Below are 21,450 nucleotides of genomic sequence, written 5' to 3'. Positions count from 1 at the left end.
TTTTGTGGCCAATCGAAAATTCAAATTTAGAAACGGATTATTGACCAAGCATGGTTGGGGGTTTCCTGCGGACGGGGAGGGGAGGGGAGGGGCCTTGGCTTGGTCAAGCATTGATTTGGGGTTTGGCAAGTTTTGTTTCCTTGGATATACAGTGTCCTACGAGTATACTACCCGATTGATTTTTGTTTATTTTTCTCAGAGCTTTAAGACTTTTCAATTATCGAAAAGACACAATACAAAATTTTGAAAATATTTATTCCAAATAATTATAGTTTTTCCCCCCCTGAATAATTCTAACAAAATTACCATCATTAAGGTCAAGCTTCTCTTGGCTTTTTGTAGAATTAAATTTCGTCTTTAAGGAGAATTATTGCTACCATTGTTTTCTATGGACATATTTAGTGTTGCTACCTGGAGTCTTCGGACAATCAAGTCATAAATACCCGAGAGAAGGCACAGACCCAAACTTATTCCTCCATTTCCAGTTTAATGAACTGTGAGAGAATGCGATACCCCAACCCCCTCCCCCCCATAAACCCCAAGCCCCATGACTTTAGCCATGGCTATTTACTTTCCAGTTGGTTCAGATTTTAGGGCCCACATGTGAAAGAAAATAAAAATCTCACAAATTATTTATTAATTACCCAGCACTGGGTCTCAGTTGATTTGAGTTTTCAAAGCGGCTAAAAGAACCAGGAGACTATGGGCCAGAGCACAGAATGGAGAATACAACATTCTCAATTCTCCGCTTATCGCTATTGTAAATTGTAATATCTCTCTCGCCTTTTCCTCCGTTTTTCATCTTCCATTTTTTTTGTATTTCTTTTTTTGGCACAATAAAACAATAAATCAATCACAGTTAGGGTTTGTGTTGTTTTGTTATCTTTGACCAAGTTTTTAGTGGCTTGTGGATCTTTTCGGTTCGGGCTCACATATTTTGATGCATTGAGTTTACACCGAGAGAAATGAGGCAGATTTAATTTGAAATATTAAAAATAACTAGAGCCTATGAGTTATATTTTAATAAATGAAATCATTGATATTATTTATTTAATTAATAATAGGTTTTTTTTTTTTTAATAATATATCAATAAATCCGATCTTTTTCCGAAACTTTTTCTACATAATTCTAATTTTTTTAAAATTCCTTTTACCTATTCGCTTTTTTCAGTGCACCGTTTATGTTTTAGAGACCTTTTTTCCATTTATTCTGTGGAGATCTGTTAAGTGCGATAAAAGAAAAGGCTATGACATGTTTTCTGCCATGCATATATTTATATTGAATTGTTTAGATCAAAGTCGAAGATGCGGGATGGCTGGGGGCTGGGGGCCTGGTGCCTGGGGCCTGGGGCTACGAGTATTTAGTAGATTTAAGGTTTTAGTAGTAAACATTTTTATGGGCCGGCAAAGTCAATTAAATGCCGAACAGAGTTGAAAATCAACAAGCTATAGTGGAAAATGACCCTGCACGAGCACGGGCACGAGCACGAGCACGAGCACCTAACTCTCTCTCTCTCTCAGAGAAACTTAACTTCAACATGGCGGCCTCAATCGCTAGCGGTCAGAGTTTGCCTCTCTCTCGCTCGCTCTCTCTCCCTTCCACTCTCTTTGGCTTCTTGTCTCTCTCTCACTGCCTCACACTCTCCCTCTCTCTTTCTCTCTCTCTCTGACTTGTTTCGGGTGGGTGTGGCCTCGTGTTCCGAGTTCCGTTACGTTCCACGCTCCATGCTACACGCTCGCTCTTTTGTCTGAGTAAATTAAAATTTTCTGTAGTTTATTATTAAATGAAGCGCAGTTTTGTATCTGTATGTGGAGCGCCCGCCGCCCGTCTGAATGGAATGCCATTGTGTGACGGCAGCGCCAGCGCCAGCGGCAGCGGCAGCAGCAGGAGGAGCGTTTTTATACAGATAAACATAAATATAAACCGTTGGCCGTCGGAGGGCCAACCATCCCGACCTCCCCATCGCCGCCCCATCCAATCCCCATCCAATCCCCGTTCTAGGACCCAGACGGGCACATAATAATATAAAAATGTTAATTAGCGTATTAATTCAGTTCAGCGCTAAAAGAGTGCCAGCATTTTAAGGAGAATCTTCAATAAATACATATGTACACACACATGTATGTACATACGAGTATGTACTTGGGAATATTCATTTGTGGACGGGACTAATCGGGGAGAGGGGTTTTATTTGGGTTTCAATTAAATCTGGCTAATATTTAAAAATTTTATAATCTGTTTTGTATTGGTTAAAAGTCTAATAATTGTTTCTTTCTATTTTTAATATTTTGTATAAATAATTTCATGTGTCTTCATTTCAAAAATACAAATTCTATACCATTTAAGCTTTATTTTACCATACCATTGTTCTTCCTAGTTTCCCATTTGGGTGCATTTCTTTCATTCATTTACCGTCCGTGCAGTTTTTAATTATTTAAATGAATAAGCCCAACAAAAAATTAAACGCGTCGTAGCCCCGGGCGCTCGTCTCAATATTTATAGCTTTTTAAACAAATAAACAGAATTCGCAGTCGACAAAAAGGCCACCCACAGCCACGGCCAGATTCAGACCTCGAACCAAAACCAGAGGCTATGAAAATGCACTCACAGCCAGCTCTGTCTCCCTCGCACACGCACACGCACAAGCAACAGAGAGAGAGAGAGTGAGTGAGAGAGAGCGAGAGAGAGAGATGGAGAGCAACCAGTACCAGTACCAGGATCAGGTCCAGTTCAGTCCCCGTTTCAGTCCCAGGCTCCAATCCGAATCCGAAATAGTTGATTTTAATGATGTACATAATAAAATTCCCATTCGTTTTGTGCCATTGCCAATGCGTTCCAGTCTGCATTTCATGTTTACACTGATTGTGGAACCCAGTGGCTGCCAGAGGGAGAGCGAGCGGTTCGTTTCCCCTGATTTACGAAGCGCTGTCTCCCTCGCTCCGACGCCCGACTAACCCGACGATGCTGCGAATGGAATTCGAGGGTTGAACTGAAGCTGGCCAAAACTGAACTGAAACTGAGATTGTGCGGCCCAGCGAGCTGGGACCATCGAGTCATTCCGATTTCTTAGGCCTAGACAAGCGGTCACGCGCGCATCCACACTCTCACGAAAAAAAACCCAAGTCCGATTACGCCAAAATCAGTTTACAGCAGAGTGGTGCAACGCGAAAGTACAATCTATTTTCTTTTCAAGTGTCTGTGGATGGTTCAAAAATTACAAACTAAAATTTCCATCGTACAACAAACAACAAAAAAAAAACACTATTTTTTTGACAGTTTAAGAACAGAAGAAGAATTTCTGCAAAGCCGTGTGAACAAATCTTAAGGAAGAGTCTGTAAGAGAAAGTCTAGAGAAGGAAATAAAAAAACAACTCGATTTCCGATCAGCATCAAATCCATTCTTAAAATCCAAAAATATATTCAAGGATATAGAGAATCGCAATAGCTAGACTGCGATTTCAAAGATTCCCCCCACCAGACCCCCCGAAAACAAATCTTGCGCTGAAGATCGTCGGTACCCTGGCAAGGATTACCTCAGCCTTGCGTTCGCAAAACTAATTCGAGTGGACCGCGGACTCCGACTATCCCAAGCTGGGTAGTCCATTCCTTAACACAACGCCCGCGGGTGGCAGCACCAATCCCTCGCCCATACCCACACTCTCGTCTGCTCCAGCGGCGGCCACAGTGGCGGCCAAGCAGTTGGCCCAGACCTTCCAGCTGTCCGCTAATTCCGCGTTCAACCTTGCCCTGCCGCCGAGCTTCTACCGCCTGCCAGGCAGCAGCAGCAGCAGCAGCAATCACACCGAGCCACAGGCTGCCACGCACACGGACTGCTCGGGCCTGGAGTACGGACACGGACACGAGCCGGAGATGGATCTGATCAATCCGTACATGCGGCACCACCACGCCATGGCCGCGGCGGACTACCAGCAACAGCTGGCGGACTACCACAGTGCGGCGGCTGCGGCGGCGGTCTACGCCAACAACAACAACAACAGCAGCAACAGCAACAACCACAACCACAACAGCAGGCCCCTGATGCTGCTGAAGGCAGCGGCCCACGGCGGAGGCCTCAAGTCCTCGTCCGCCGAAGATTCCCCTTCGACGACGCCGCCGCCCGCCTCCTCGCGCCTCCACTCGGAGTCGTCGCCATCGCCGCGCTACGAGCACAACTCCAGCCCCGGCGTGGACAGCGCCAAGTCCTTCGCACTCAGCGGCGGCGAGGAGCAGTGCCAGAACAGCGAGTCCGCCAGTCCCCCGCCGCCACTCGACTACAGTCCCGAGAACCTGACCAGTCGCGGCAAGTTCCACCACCACCACTCGGTCAATCCGTTGGCCCTGCACAACCACAACCACACCCACAGTGGGCATCTCAACAACAACCACAGTGGGCACCTCAACAACAACAGCATCAACAGCAACAGCATGGGCATGGAGCACAAGCTGCCCCTCAGCTTCCTGGGTCCTCCCCTGGCCGCCCTCCACTCGATGACCACAGAGATGAAGACTGCCCAGGGGGGGTCCGGGGTGGGGGCCAGCGGCGGTCCCTCCGCCGCCGGCAACGGCCTCTCCTATGGCCACAGTCCAAACGCGCATCTGATCAGCGATCGCGGCTCGGGTGGCAGCTCCTCGTCGTCCTCCACCACGGCCACCACCACGAACAGCCAGGGAGCCCCCAATCCGCATGGCATCGATACGATTCTGTCGAAACCACCGCCGGTCACATCGGCGGGCCTAAGTGCTTTAACAGGAGGTGAGTGCAAACGATCGGCATAAGATGGAGATGAGGATCGGCTAGACTTTTATGGGTACAATATCTAGATTTTTAGGGATTTAAAGTTACATTGAAGAGTGCTAGTATATCTCTATTATAGAAGAGAGTTTTGGGTCACATATCGGCGCGAGGGAAGCAAGGGAAGCGAGTGGCGTCGAAAGAAGCGAGTGGCGTACGAAAGAAGCGAGTGGCGTACGAAAGAAGCGAGTGAGCAGGGGTTCTTGTCTTTCTATTAAGCCTACCCGAAAGCCATGGAATAAGAAAATCTAGACTGAGATTCTACAATTGATACTTTTAATCCCTTTAGAGCTTGATACCGTTTAGTTCCGTTTAATTATTGTATGGAATACCCCATAGAAATGTGTCTTCTTTTTTTTTCAATTAAAATTCAATTTATTCCCGAGGACAACCAATCTCGTAGGTGCACTCGAAGAGATCTGCCCCCTCAGACCTAATTTCGATTAACCCAATCATTGTGCAACATTTAGACCTGTACTTCAATAGATACTCGCATTATGCATGCTCCACGCCCACGAAAAAAAAAAAAGATAAAATAATATATTTTAAATGCTGCAAAAACGGGTTTCGCAAACAAACAACAAAAAAAGAGCGCTAAAAATTTGTTTTGCGAATCCGGTTTGGCATGATTCCATGTGATTCAATAAAACGAAGCCCCAGGCCCCTGTCATTGCCCCGCGGCCCGCCCGCGCCCCGCCCTGCCCCGAATACCCTGCATACATACATAATCAGGGGCAATTTTAGATATTGAGCACAGCAATTTCTATGCGATCCGAAATGGTCATAATATCCGATTGCGAAATTGCCACAAAACGTAATGAGATACGCGTTTTAACTTAAATGTTGCAGCAATTAGTTGTCAAATTGTTTGTAATTAAATCAAAATGACACATGAAAAACGTGCGTCCATAGCGGTGAATGGGGTCGACGGGGGGCAGGGGGGTCGGGGCGGGTGACGTGTGACGTTGTCGTTTCCATAAAATGATTTTTGAATTTTTGGAATTTTCTTTCTCTTTTCGAGTGATTTTTTTGACAGTCAAATGTGGAGCCGTGACAGCGGCGGTCAGGAGACAGGGTGCCGACAATTTGCCATCAAATTTTTAATTATTTTTAACGAGGGCGTTTATGTGATTTGGCCAGCAAGCAAGCAAAACAGGCAAACAAAACGCTTCTCATTCTGTTTATGACAAATTATTTAATGGCTTTTAATTAATCCGAACAAATTTTCTCATTGTATTGGCGAATGAGTGAGGCATGAGTGGGCAGAAAACATTTTTGGGCAGCCCCGAACGAGAACGAGTCGAGCAGAAATAATCTTTTCGGGGGATTAGTTAATGGGGGAGGTATTTGCCAGCGATTACATAACCGATGATGAGTGACGGAATCTTAGACACTACTCAGCAGTATTTCAGCCGAAGGTATCCCATATAATAGCTTATCAATGGAGAAGAAATGCATTTTATTATAACTTGACTCCCCCTCCTCTCTACAGCTGGCATACCCCGCTTCTCGATTGCGGCCGCTGCCGCGGGCATGGCCCAGTATCTGTCGCAGAGCCAGGGAGCGCCGCTGAAGACCCATGCCGGACACATTGTGGACCGCACTCACCTGTACTGGCCGGGACTGCAGGGCCTGGTGGCCAATCCGATAGCGTGGCGAGAGCGTCTATCCAATACGAGTGAGTACCTACCACAGAAAGCCTCTAATTTGCACAAATCTATCGATCGATCGGTAATCAGGCCACACTGAATAGAGCGCGTAATTTGGTTACGATTGTCCGCGGACTGTCAACGGGCACACCCCGTTGCGGCGATGGGTTCCGACTTCCTGTTGGGAGGGGAAACCGATACCAAACCCGAAACCGTTAACAAAGCGAAGCGAATGGCCCCCTAATGATCGTGGTGATCAGGCGAGGGCTTCTCAAGTGATTACCAATATGATTTACAGCGAGCAGGGGGCAAGACGAGGCTGAGCTTACAGTTGCAGTTCTGCTCGAGGCCCAGGCAAAGGCCCAGGCAAAGGCTACCATTGTCCAGCTCATTAATAAGTGTTGAGGAATCACTTTAACACGATCAGAGAGTTCAGAGAGCTCTCGCCATGACTCCACACAAAAGTCGATAATGATGATGATGATGGGAAGAGATGGCAAGAGATCGGATGGGATGGCTCGACATATGAAATATTAATTTACTGGCTCGCTTTCGATCTGGTCTCTGGTTTCTGATTTCTGATCTGGTTACTTCATTATTATATCTATTTATAGGAGCCATCTCTCTCTCTGTCCCTGTCTGTCTCTCCCTTCCTGAGACCCTAAGCTCATTAAGTAATGTGGCACCATCTCGAAACTCGTTTTTCTTTTCCCAATTGTTTATTTGTTTAAAGTCTCCCGCTCCCGCATCAGCATCAACATCTGGTTCGCATTGGCAATTGATTTGATTTAGTGGGCTATGGGCTACTGCTGCTGTTTGGCTTTTAATTGCGTCCATGACGGGGCACAAAATGCCTTGGCCCAAAGTCGGAAATCGTTCACAATTTTCCTATAGCTGAGGCACAGATATGTGGCTGTGTGCTGTGCCCATGTTTGTCTTGTGTTTGATTTGATTTCTGAAGTGTGTCGTGTCGTGTCGTTAGGTGTCGAGGAATTTTCAAGCGTTTGGTAGCTCTGTGGCCACCACTAAGCAAATATTGATTTAATTGATTTGCTAAACAGAGCAGAAAGCCCTACTGGAGAGGAGCCGTACTCCAGCCAGCTCTAAGCTGTAAATGAGGGAGTCGCAAAGTGGAAGGAAATTGGAAATAGATCAATGTGATCCACTCCTTAAGCCGTTCCAGCGAGTTTAGATCCATCTGTAAGAAATCGGTTCATATATTTTTGATGACCCCCATGATTAATCTCTCTGTGGCCAGCGATAACTAACCTATCCTATGGTTTGATAGCTGATAAACTGAACTGATAAACAGAGAGAACCAAGACCACTATCAGCAAACTTAATCCCCTTTCAATTGGGCTTTCAAAGCCAATAAATTGCCATTAATGAATTGCCAGGCAAATATTAATAATAATAATCACATGATATCATTAAACAGGTGCCGTGCCGTGGCGTGGCGTGGCATGGTGTGGTGTGGCATGGTCTGTTGAATGAAAAATTCCCGGCATAATCAAAGAGTAAATAATGCCAGTTAGAGAATATTCTCTGCCCGCATACGAAATCAGCTAATCAAATGCAATTGCATTATTAATAACAAATAAAATGTGTTGAAAAGCACGGGGGAAAAAAAAACCAGAGCACTCTTTTGAGCGAAGGGAACTACGGCCGTGTCTGTGTGTGTGTGTGTGTGTGTGTGTGTGTTGTGCGCACACGCACACATAGGCACTACGGAAAGCGCTCTCTTTTAGCCTTGTTAACATGACAGCCTACAAGCACATAGACACACACACACACACACATTTATTTGGGGCCTGTCCCCGTTTCAGGATAAAAAAAAAAAACAAAACACACCAAGAACCAACCCTTGGACCTGCCACCGCTGCGTCTTCTTCGCCTACGTCTAGATAATAATGTGGCAACATATTCTCCCAGCGTCTGGGTCTGCCCTTATCTCCCTATATACATATAGACCTCTTCTGCTCGTATATACAGACATACATTTGTATGTATTTATGGTAGAGAAATCCATTCCGCTTTAACATTGCTTTCGGGCTAAAAAGTTGGTTGCCTCCTTGCTGCGGCGTCTGGGCCAACAGCTGTCGCATCGCGTTTACCATAAATATATGTATGTTTATATTCGAGTAAAAATAAATAAATATGTATATACATATACGAAAGTGAATGGATAGATATTCATGTAAATATGCGGAAATATGAGAATGTTTTACGGCGGCCAAAGTTAAGCGAAACCGAGAAATGATGTGGAAACAATGAGCAACAGCAACTGACAATTGAAACATGTTTTTCAAATTTTATTTTATGGCCTGTTATTGCGGGTTGTGCGATTCAGGGATAGCTATCTATAAAATATTGATTTTTCACAGGGCTTGTTTGAGAAAAGATTTGATAAAGCCATGTTTTCAACAATAAACAATGATTATTTTCGATTAATTAAGTATGAATTGAATGCCATGAAATCAAATTGCCTCACATGTGTGTTTAGTCGACCCAAAAACAAAAAAAAGGGAATAAAATAAAGCGAGACAACCACATTCTGCTAATGAAATAATTAACTTTAACATAAAAAGTAAATACAGCAAAAAAAGGGGAAAAAGGGGAAAAAAGCGAGCCATTAATTCAGAGAGCGAGCCGGCAACAGAAACCGCATCCAGCATTTGACACAATTCATTAAGCTTAATGAAGACAGCGAGAGGGAGACAGCACGAGCCTCTCTAGCTGTTGCTGTTGCGTTTAATTAAAATTCAAGTGGCATTTTGTGTGTCAGCCCTCCCCGCTCCACCTTCCCCCCCGCCCAGGCGAAACTTGTGCTTTAAGCATATAATCGGGCATAAAACAGGCCATAAAACAATGCACAGAGACAGGGACGGCAACAGTGGCACTTAATGAGGCCAGAGGCAGAGGCAGGGGCAGAGGCAGGGGCAGGGGCAGAGGCAGGGGCAACCAGGTAGGAGGTATGTATATAAAAAGATGCGGATTAGTGGCAGGCGGCTGTCAGGGGGAGAGGGGGGGGGGGGGGGCTTGGCTTCCGCACAACCAGAAACCAGATTGTGATTAAGATCTTACAAGATTGTGGCACAATCGTGTCCCCCGCCTGAACTTCCGATTTGGCTGCTTTCTAATTAAAGTTTTTCTTTTTTTTTTTTACATTTTGAAACAGAAATACTATTTTAATATTCAGTCTCAAAAATCAATTCAGCCACTTGTCCATTATTCCCCTCGATAATCGCCTGTCTATCAACATTTGGTTTTAACAACTGTCTCGCGGAAGGCCAGACACACTCCACCCCCCTGCCAGCCCCCCCTGGATCTTCCCCTTCACACCCGATAATAAATGACTTTTTAATATTTTCAATAACGGAAACATTTACACAAAACAGCACACGCCCACCAGCCTCCGCCTCCTAAAACAGAGGCGGAACAAAAAATGTCCAAAAAATATTAACGCCATAAAAAATTATTGCGAGTGAAAGAAAATGAAACAGAAAGCGGAAAAAAAACGTGGCAGTGGAAAGAATACAAAAACAAAAAACGAGGATTTGGCAGGAGGCTGAAGGATGAAGGCAGGAAGCCAGGAAGGCAGAAAGGCAGGAAAAAGTGCAAATGCAGCGATGCCAACAGGGTGACTTATGCGATTATAGACAACTGCCGCTGACTCGGTGGAAGAATGGTGTCGAGGGTGGCCAGGAGGACGGGAGGGGAGGACTGGAGGAGGGGAGGAGGGGGAGGGCAGATCCATTTCATTGCAATGCGTTTGAGGGCCGTGACATGAGCAAATAAACGCTTCATATTTGTCGGTTATTTATGAGGGTCCTTTGCAGGGACGCAGCTGCCAACCGCCAAGCCAGCCGAGAGCAGGGCCCGCTACAGAGACTATAGAGAATACAAAAATTATCACTGCTACAATTTTTCTTGCCAGGGATTATGCTTGTTACCCCCCCGAAGCCCGGTCCCTCCCGCTGACGGGGTCCCCCTTTATTGACAACTCTTGTTAAGCTCCAGAATTGTCTGTGAAACAACAAAAAAAAACCTTATAAATTGAATGCCACAAATTTGGCAGGGATTTCGCTTTCAATATTTCGAACATTGCAATCAAATGAGAGCAATTCCAGAATTCCAGAGGAAATGCTGATGAAAGCTGTGCGAAAGATGGTTTGTGAAATACACGAAAGAATTCTCTGTGAACCCCTCCGAAAAGCCATTTCCCTACACCTTCAGTACACAGTTTAATTGCAATCCTTTCTTGTTCTAGTTGGCGCCCATAACCCAGAAAAAGATATCCTTATCTGTATGAAAGCTGTTAGAAATAACCATTTAAATTAATAATTTTGCACAAATGGCACCAAAGTATCATAAAGGGACTCAAAGTTTCGACCCAAGCCCGTGCCCGAGACCGAGCCCGAGCTAGAAAAAGGCAGCCCAGCCACCCCCCTTTCGAGGGCAACGGCTGTCTGTGGCTTTACCTTTTGCCAACCTCATTTCCCTTTTTGCCCTTGTGCATATTTAGTTAAATCATTTCACATAATTAGGGATCATTTAATAATGGGGTGACATTAATTGAAAGGACACATGCACAGACACCCTGGCAACCCTGCCAGCCCTGGCAGCCCTGCCATAGGCCCAACACCCACCACCTCCCACCCCCTTCACTCCCACTCCCACACCCATCTCCTTCCCATTCCCATGGCTTCCGTTTAATTTTATGACCACCCACCGACCATGTCCACTTGACTGACTTTACGAGCCAACAGGGCACGTACATTCCCGCCCCCCCCTTTCCCCCGGTTCACCTCCGACAGGGGCGTGGCCGCTTGGGTGGGCGTTTTGTTTTTGGACCACTTGGCCTGGCCTGGCCTGCTTTTATTGGCCTCTCGTCGTCGTCGTCGCTTTTGCTAATTGATTTTAATGAAGGCTCCGAGAGGCCGACCCTCCGTCGACCATCAACGGAACGGCAAAAGTTTCGGTCCCCATGCTGGCCTGTCCCATAAATTGCTGCGGTCAATTTCGGTTTGTTAATTGTGTAAACGTGTGCATAGGGATTTTTTTTTTTTTTTTTTTGCTTTGCACTTTTTTGAATATATATTTTGTGTCCAAATTGTAATTAGTGTGCAATTATTATTTGCTTGGGACACATTTTACGAGATAGAACATTACAATGGAGCACAAATCCTTCAAAGATAAAACTATATATAGGAGTACGTTAGTGTCCACTTTTTTAGGGCCAAGGAAGCCTCTCTTCCTCCCTTCAAATTACTTGGAAGCCCGCTATCAATGGCTGTCAAACACAAACTAAGTGCCGCAGGTTCCTCAAATTTTGACAGAAATCTGCTGAAAGATGCCTTTTGACAGAAAACAGTGTTGCCCTATCATTTAGCAGACGGAAAATTAAACAGCCCTTGTAAATTTAAAAGAGTATTCTTCTACTGCTCCTACGACTATTCAAAGACTGTTTAAAAGTATAAATAAAATACAAATTAAACTTCAAAGACATAGCAAAGTTCCAAAGAAAATTATATAGCTTTTATAATGCGTTTTTAGCTGTAAATAAATATTGGACTTCTACTTGTATTTAATGGACACCACACCATCCCCAAACACCTTTCTGCGGGCTATACTCAAAAACTTTATGCCCAAATTAGCAGCTGTCGCCTCGTAAACAATTAATAAATGTCACAAAACTTTCGTGCCACAACACCGAAATCGTTTGCCATCCACCATCCGCAGGATGCGATGCCAACTTTGTCCTCCTTTGTCATATTTTTGGGGCGACATTATTTAAGAATTCATAATTAACATTAAATGCTGGCAAACTGAGGGGGGGGGGAAACGCCTGTAAACAAGGTACTAAAATGTTGGAATTTGTGAGATTTGAAAAGTTTTCGCGGGCCACCATAAATATTCAATTTAAAATTCCAAGAGGAACGGACAGCGTTCGAGAATCAAATGCAAAACGGAATAATCGGAACGAATTCGATTTCCCTTCTTTGTTTTTTGTTTTTTTGTTGCAGTGTCCGCCAATCTATCGCAGTCGCATCAGCATCATCCATCGAACGACAAGGATGGCAAGAAGAAACACACCCGCCCAACATTCAGTGGCCAGCAGATCTTCGCCCTGGAAAAGACATTCGAGCAGACGAAATATCTGGCTGGACCAGAGCGTGCCAAGCTCGCGTATGCCCTGGGAATGTCCGAGTCGCAGGTTAAGGTAAGCACATCCAACGCTCAAACTCACTCACTCGGACCTCGGACTTCGGACCTCGGACCGAAGCCCTCACTGTCTGTATGCAAATTAAAAGCCCATAAAATGGCGGATGAGGCCCAAAAAAGGTAGACTCACATTTTGTTCGCCCTGTCTTTTCTCTGACAAATTTGCATTTTTATTGAAAGCCAAATCTCGTGGATTTTTTTTTTGGCCTTACGCCGAGCACACAAAATGGCGCCAATGGGCCACGCAACCCTGGGCCTAGGGCCCCAAGGACTTAGTGCATCCACCGATCCACCAACACCCCATAAAACACCATTTTAAAGTTGCCTTTTTCCACCCAACATCCCAACAGCCCAAAAAAAGAAGGAAGGAAGGAAGGAAATGTTATCAACAAATAAATCCTTTGTGTCGTCAAATTTGTTGTCATCAACTTTTGCCGTAATCCGGACCCATCGAAACGCACGTGTCATTGTCTGTAGCCCGTGGTTTTGCCACACCCGAGTCGCGTCTGCCGCCTGGGGGGTGGGGGGTGGGGGGGAGATACAGTATCTGAGTATCTACATTTTCGGTCTCCCCTCTTTGGGATTGTAATTTTGAATTAGTTGTAAGCCGGCGCAGGTTAATTGGTTTGCGGTGGGGTTTAAGAGGTGGGAGGACAAGGAGTCGCTGAACGGGGTTGCCCGCTCTTAATGAGGGGAGTCTCGAAGGAGAGGTCTCTCGAAGGGGAAAACGTAAGAAAATATTCCAAAATATCCATGATAAATATGAAATTTCAATTGAGAAATCCTTCCCAAGGAAGAAACCTGATCAGATTACCTCATTAGAATGACATGATTGCCTCGTTTGTGCGACAGTTGCAACATCCCCCCGTTTGCTTGCACCACACACAGACAGACACAGACACACACGCAACAAACACAACTGTGCCACAAATCAGTATCTGGAGTTGAGAGTGGAAAAGAAATCACGTTTATGATGAGGGAAAATGATTAATTGCCAAAGAATGAGGCACAGGACAGACAGAGATAGACACAGAAGAAAAGCGTGAGGAAAGAGGGCAGAAAGGCATAAAGGCATAAAGGCAGAGAGAGAGAGATAGAGATAGAGATGGATAGATGAACATTCAGGATTGATGGCTTGAGCTGCAGCTAAATATGCGTCATTTTGTGCTAAGACTAAGCAGATATCAGAGGGAGAGAGAGAGAGGGGCAGAGTACGCGCTGCGCTGATGACGAGAACAAATGGACAGAGAGACAGAGAGATGAATCGAAACTGCAGGATTGGGTTGACTCTGACCCCCATCTGGTCTGCTGTGCTCTGGGCGCGGTCCTAGACCTGTCCCCTGGTCTCGTCTCGTCTCGTCTCGTCTCTCTGATAGACATGCCAAATGACTGCATGACTTTTGGGTGAGTGTAAATTAAATTCTGGACCCGGGATGGAACAGAGTGCAGATGGGACAGGGCCAGGGACAGGGACAGCAGGCAAACGTCGAGGCTGCCCAGCTTCATACATATTCAATTAGTGTGCGTGCATGTGTGGCTCTGAGGGAGCCGTAGGACAGAGCCAGATGAAAAACAGCCATGACGATGATAGTATGCAAATTGACAAACAAAAAGCCAGAGCTGGACAACAGCCGGGAGCCGGGAGCCGGGAGCCGGTAGCCAGGAGCCGCCCACAGGCAGGCACACACGCAGCCAAATTATGACAGACACACTCACGAGCCACCCAACATGCAAAGCAGGCTGGACGGACACCCTGTATCTGTGTGTGTGTCGCGTGTGTGTGTGTGCGGGCTCTTGGCCAAATGATCTTGACAAGAATAATTGCGCTGTTATCATAATTAAAACCGTTTTTGGACACACACACACCCACACAGGGAGCGAGAGTCCTTTGGTCCTTCGTTTTAGCAATCATTTAATGCAAATGGTCGCCATTTTGTACGCTCTTATGAGAGCGAGACATCCGATTCGGGCCGCACGCCGCACTCCTCTCACCGCCACTCCGCCACTCCCCGAGTGAGTTATAGCGTCTGTGGCCATTATTAATGACGTTCCATGTGTGGGAAGAGATTCCAGATACCAGATACCAGATTCCCTGGCATAGTTAGCTCCATTTCGTGCAATAAAATTATTGCATGTTTTGTTGTTATAGCTTTTTCGTGATTTTTACCCATGCCCAAGCCCAGGACAGACCCAGACCCAGACCCAGACCCGACCCCCGTTGTCGCTTTGCATAAATGTAATGGCATTATGGATCCTCTGATTGCACAGTCCATGTATGTAAACACTCTGCTTTGGATTGTTATTGTTTTGCCAATGGTAGGTGGATAATGTAAATCGGGAGGGGGCGGGGCCGGGCCGGGCCGGGCCCCCTTGGTGTAATTTGCTAAAACCTTCGGACACATTTGGGGAATTAATTAAATGAGCTAGGAGGGTCGTATTCCCATTGGTTAAACCAGTGTAATTGGGCTGGAAGATATACTTACACTACTGGCCAAAATAATAGGTACTTGCTTATGGGCTTTCTTGCTTATACAACTTTTCTCATAAGCATTTTTCAAATATATATTCTATGATCGATTAAACCTTAAAAATATAAACAAGGGCTGGCCAAAATAATAAGCACAGCAATTCTAAGAATCGAAAGCGTATCAACATTTTTCCACTTTTTTCTTATGATTTATATTTATACCGATGTACGTATTTTTTTGGCCAGTAGTGTATAGAAAGCTAGGAGATATGTACGCCATAAATATATGTCCCATATGAGCTACTACTCGAAGGAACTTCGTAATGGATTCCTAACCATCTAGAACGTATTTGGAGATCCATCTCTTACCGAATCGAAACATTTTCAAGAAATTATCATTTTTTCGACTGCCATAAAACATCGCTGGCAAAGTGCTATTTGTTATAGATGGAAACAAGATTTTATTATTGTTAAAATGTCTTTTTATGAGCCGTGGAAGCGGGCCGCATAATTAGCACCAGAATAATGAAAGCTTATAGACCAAATCCAATTCCAGGCGGCTGTCAGAAGTGACAGTTTGGCAACGACATTCAATGGCCGATATCTGACGAAACCTGACAGCCCAACAAGCTGACAATGGGGCGGCAGTTCATAAAACCTTATGACAGAACTTTGAAATAGAGTGTCTAATTGATTTTCGGGATTTTCGGGATGAGAAAGAATTCCATTGTGCCCGGCTAATGGATGTGATTGTGTGTTAATGAATGGGCTGGACATTTACATACGAGTATCCGTATTCGAGCCATAAGAAGCTGACTTATAGGGTCGGTCGCCATCATTGCTCAGCAATTAGTCAAATAACCAAAAAAGAAGAGAAAAAAAAAAACCAAGAAAAAGAGGAAAAAATAGTGAAAAAGTAAAAACCAAATGCATTTTTATGGTCTGAACCCTGGGATGGGTTGGCTTCAAGTTTATGGCTACAAAATACAAAATCAAATAAATCACAAACTCACATAAATACGGGGAGAGCCCGAGTCCGACCCCGGGCCCATATAAAGAGCGAGGGCGAGTCGAAAATTTACGAGCCAGAACTACAAAAAATAAATAAATAAATAAAAAAAAAACATTCTGTGGACCAATAGGAGGAAAAAAAGCAAAGAGCGTGGCCACAGCCAACTTGTCAGCCGATCAGAGAGGTACGACTAAAAGGTAGAGGTCGATGTTACCAAAAAGGCACTCGCTCGTATTGGGAATCGGCGGAGAGAAGCCATGTTGTAAATTTTCATGACTTTTAAGTATGCCTCTACTACCGACCTCTCACCCCTTACCCCCTATCCCTACCCCTCACCCCCTACCCCTCACCGCCGCTCATTCTGTCTCGCACACAGGACGCGTAAACAAATAAATTTCCAATTTGGCCAAAGAGTCATATATTTCGCTTTGAGGGATCGCACATCAGGAAAGAGGTTTGTTTTTGACATCACATACCGTGCCGTCCCATCCCGTCCATTCCTACGAAATTTACATAACACTTTTTATCCTTATCTCGGGGGCCCACCTGACGGACAGCTGGACGGGATGGGACTGTGGCACCTCCCGCTGTGGTGGCAAAATGGAATATGTTTTATAACATTTTCCTTTTCCTTTTTGCCTTGTTTTGTGTTGTGTGTGCTGTTTCTGGCGCAATAAATAAATCCCAATACGAAATCGAAGCGTAACGTGACCACGTCAAATTGATTGCCACAATATTTGATTGACTTTGACATGTTGGCTGTCATAAATCCTGCTTCTCTTGACCATCTTTCCGGCAGGGCCTGTACCTGTGCCCGTACCTGTGCCAGCCAAGGCGGCCTCTAAGTTCTCCGCTGCCATAAAAGTGTGCAGACCATTTCTGGAAATTTATTTCAACCAAAGGCCAGGGCGTTGCTACTTAAAATGTAATAAATACACAGAAAAATCTAAACAAAGACAGAAATGGATTGAAATAAACTTACAATTCGAGAACAGAGGTTCTCGGGTAAATGTGAGTCAAAATTTTAACTCCTGTAGCCCTCCACAGAGTCCTGCAATCTGTTGTCATTTCCAACTATGCTGTGCTTTAGTGGGTGCTAGATGACGCATACACAATTCGTTATGATGTCGACAAAAAGTAAGAAGGAGGCAGGAGGAGGCAGGAGGAGGCAGCCTGCTACTTGCCCCAAGCTCGTTTTTCCTTTTTGCCCCATGGCTCAGAGGCAAATCCCGTAACAACATGGACACAGATGTTACCAAAAAATAATGACCATGAAAAGCAGCCTTAATGATGCCAACTAATGTTGTTGTTGTTGTTGTTGCTTGTCTGTTGTTTTTCCGAGAGGACCAAGACACAGTGCGAGTCTGGCTCTTTCGGCGTCGGTGTCGGTGCTGGTGCTGCCTCTGCGGCATGTAGCACACAAGAAATATTAATTGTATTTTTATTTCGCATAATGTTACATATAATAATTACACAAATGTGCAAATGAAGTTGTAAATTATGCTGTATCTGGTTTAATTGCACCTTTGGGCCGTTGTACCCGGCGCTGATTTCGCCATGGTCATGGAGGGGAAATGTTATTACGCTTTCGTATAGCACTGAAGAGTGCATAAAGAAGGCCTTCCATCTTGGGTTAATTGAGAAAAATACATTTATTACTATTTAAATTTTCCAAATGCCATGGAAATCGTTCAGAAATAGGCACTGAATCTCGACCAAGTCTGCCTACAGATTGGCCATTCGCTGAGATCTTGTGTACAACAGAGCTCTTACATTAAGTGCCCACTTAGAAGCTTTGTTAATGATTCTAACTGCAAACAGCTACCAAAAATCTGCTCCATCATCAAACAAATGTAGAAATTATTCCGATTCCGCCGCCGCCGCCACCGCCGGCATCGCCACCACCGCAGCGGCAACAAAGGAGGCAAGTTGCAGAACGTGCCTGAGACTAGGCACTGGCTGGATGCTGGGTGGTGATTCCCTGTTTAAAACAGGCTGTGAGAACGGTAGGGTGGGTGGGTAGTCGGGGGGAGATGGAGCAACATATGTTGCCACAGGGCGAGGCAAGCGAGGCAAACGAGGCAAACGAGGCTGGCAAAATGAAGCGCAACCAAAGACGTTAGTCATGGTTTTGTGCATAGTTTTTGCAGCCGCTGCCGCTGCCGTTGCTGCTGGGCAACATTCTGCCATTTGGCTGTCCAGGGCTTAATATTGTCTTAATTGAGGGTTAACCGGCGTTGATGATGCGACTTATGGGCTGTTGAGGCAGCCCCCGCAGGACTTAATGACTTTGACAATGTGACTCGCCTAATTACATATGCGGCGAGCGTTTGATTTAAACCTGAAAATTTCCCTGGCATTTATAAAGTTTTACTTACGTTTTGCAGGTTTGGTTCCAGAATCGTCGCACCAAATGGCGCAAGCGGCATGCGGCGGAAATGGCCACGGCCAAGAGGAAACAGGACGATATGGGCGGCGATAACGATGGCGACTGCAGCGAGAACATGGACAGCGACAACGAGAGCCTCGACATGGGGGAGACCCCCGCCCAGAGCAAGAGATGTCGCAGCAACAGCTCCTCCCAGCAGCAGCAGCAGCAGCAGCAGGATAATTATCGTCATTAAAACGAATTTACAAAACGGCAATGGAATGAAATTAAATGAAATGGAATGCAACGGAATATACAATACACTTAAAATAAATTTCAAATGCCAGCTAATTAGCTAAAAACCCAAGCAAAAAAGCAGCCACGAAAGCCGCAGCAGCAGCCACTAGCGAAAAAAAACTTCCAGAATTTTTTTTTTTTGTCTTAAGTTTTAAGGTTTTGCCACTTTACCGTCTTCTGAAGACATTCGCATCATTTTCCTCTCCTTAAATCTCACTAATTTCCCCCCAACCCCCCACCAACCCATTTTTTTTTGTAGGTGTGTAAATATTTATGTTAATTTTATAAAAAAACAAAAAAAAAAAAGAGAAAAAAATACTAAACACGAAGCTTAATTAACGTCTCTTATTGGTAAGAAGCTAAGAAGAAGAGAACAACTCACAAAAATTTAACTGAATTTATTACATACTGTATGTTTAGTTTCTAAACCCTAAATTTAATGTAATTTCGTGCGTTGGAACAGACTTTAGTTCTTAAATATTAAATCTATATATACACTATTAACGATTAACTATGCTAACGGAGATTGCGTAAACAATATTCATAATATTGACGACGACGATACCGAGGATGATACTGTGAGGGACGATGCGAACGATGATGATTAACTATTCAAGTAAATTATATGTAAAATGTATTTAAATTAAATTGTAATTTTAATTATTTCAAATTGATAATGAATAAATACAAAAGAAAAATATGAAAACCATTTCAAGAGTCTTTTCCATTAAGGAATTATCATAATTAACCATTAACCCTTTTAGGCCGTGATGCTTCTGCTCTCAATATTTCCACTTCTATTTAAGGATTTTTAATAAGATGTCCATCGGATGTGCTGTTTATTGTATTCTTTTGTTTTCCGCTGTGCGCTTTATCGTTTCTTGACCCCATCGCAGAATTCTGTAGAAACATATTCGTTTCAAACAATATTTTTTAGTGAAAATTAAAAAAAAAAAATCATTTTAACAGAAAAAAAAATACATTCTATTATTTAGAATGATTTGCAATCATTTTCTGCAAAAACAAAATGCTCTTTAGCTCAAGTTTTGCGCCGAAGTCAATTTCGGGTGTTCTGAAAATCCTGAAAAAAATATATAGAATTTCCACGCTATGCAAAGGCCATACATAGAATATTTAAAAAATCGTGAAAATATATTCATTAGTTTAGGGTTAGGTCAAAATATCTTTAGAGCCAGTAGGAAATAATTTGTCTTCTTGTTTTCCTGTCGACAGTTCAATTTCAGTTCAATAGCTGCGACTTTTAAGATTCTCCCTCTCAAAAACAGGAGTAGACTTACATTTAGACTGAAAAAACATGTATTATATGTTATTACCAGTAAAAAGAAATCATAGAAATGGCTTAGACAACAATCCGATCAGCCAACACCCACACACCAGGGCATGGAATAAAGGCTAAAGGTTCGCCAGGGCTCAGCACCTACGTAGAGACGGGGAGAACAATTACAGACCGGAAATCTGCTTAGGACACTCCTCGCAGTGCAGTCAGAGTCAGAGTGAGAGTCAGACGACAATCCGTCAAGCGGAGAGAGTCAAAAGGATTAACTTGAAATTATTTCTGGCCAACAAGGTGGCAGAGAAAACAAAAAACGGAACAAACGATATAATGGGCGAAAGGAAAACGACGGAGAGATGGAAAAACGTCACCGAAGAATGAGAATATGTGAATGGAGAAGCAAACTAAAGCCTCAAGATTGATTAACTGTCAATCAAACGAGAATATGAGTAGAAAACATGCGACAGGCCATGAATGAAATCGAAACAGGTTGCAGCAGCCTGTGTGGGGGGACGATAACAATAAATATCATTAAATTATGAATGCCCACCAGGCTGGATAGAAGGGCGAGGAGGGGGAGGGGGGAATGCAACAAGTTTTGATTGAAAGGATTTGGAGATGACAGCGTGAAGGCACGTCGAAGAAATTGTGGATCAAAGTTGTGCGTGACTCACGAGAACAAAGATCCATGGAGATCTGAAGACATTTCGTGGATAAAATCAAAGCTCTTCCCCACCACTGACTCTCACGCTACCATCCCAAGCAACCCAGTGGCTTCGAGTACTCGGCGATTCATTGAACCGAAGCTGGACTAATGACCGTGAGGCTGTTGCAACTACCGGACTACCATTGTTGACTCGTATCTAATGGAGCACCCACATTAATCATTCTTTAACAGCGAATGCATTGGCAAACAATCGAGCTACTCTGGGGGGATCCGTCCATTCAAAATACCATTAGCATACCGACGATAATTACCTAGAGGAACCATTAGCATCAGCTCAGCGAATGGCAAACAGCAAACACCAAACAGCAGCCGTATTACGTGATATAAGAAACTCCAGATCAAAGACCAGTGCCAGATCTCCTCCTGAAGAGCCGCTGCTGCTTCTTCTTCATCTTCGTCTGATTCCGCAAACTCATTGGACATATGGAACTGGAACTGGGCACGTTTTCAACAGAATGCAGAGGAATGAGTGAGGAATCCGATGAACTTCCGCACAGTTCCGGAGATCTACGGCCTTTTCATCATTGTTTTAGTACGCGCCCAGAGTCAACTTCCAGCAATTGACGGCCGAGTGTGAATTGCCTTTGAATTTGCCATTTCAAATAGGGGTTTCGCCAG

At 44.4% G+C, this 21,450-nt stretch overlaps 1 protein-coding gene across 1 annotated transcript; it reads left to right on the top strand.

Moving 5' to 3' along the window:
• Positions 1-3,010: 3,010 nt before the first annotated feature.
• Positions 3,011-19,059, top strand: HGTX (HGTX homeodomain transcription factor). Its single transcript, XM_001353662.4, has 4 exons — positions 3,011-4,754; positions 6,286-6,471; positions 12,469-12,665; positions 18,534-19,059. The coding sequence occupies exons 1-4, from the start codon at positions 3,872-3,874 to the stop codon at positions 18,768-18,770; spliced, it is 1,503 nt and encodes a 500-aa protein (XP_001353698.4). The 5' UTR covers positions 3,011-3,871; the 3' UTR covers positions 18,771-19,059.
• Positions 19,060-21,450: the final 2,391 nt, after the last annotated feature.

Source organism: Drosophila pseudoobscura, chromosome X, assembly GCF_009870125.1.
Source record: "Drosophila pseudoobscura strain MV-25-SWS-2005 chromosome X, UCI_Dpse_MV25, whole genome shotgun sequence".
Taxonomy (NCBI): Eukaryota; Metazoa; Arthropoda; class Insecta; order Diptera; family Drosophilidae; genus Drosophila; species Drosophila pseudoobscura.
This window is presented reverse-complemented; position numbering and strand designations above follow the sequence as displayed.

Coding starts and splice junctions, on each gene's coding strand:
- HGTX (XM_001353662.4), top strand. CDS start 3,872: ATGGATCTGATCAATCCGTACATGCGGCACCACCACGCCATGGCCGCG. Junction 4,755..6,285: donor CCTAAGTGCTTTAACAGGAG/GTGAGTGCAAAC, acceptor TCCTCTCTACAG/CTGGCATACCCCGCTTCTCG. Junction 6,472..12,468: donor AGAGCGTCTATCCAATACGA/GTGAGTACCTAC, acceptor TTTTTGTTGCAG/TGTCCGCCAATCTATCGCAG.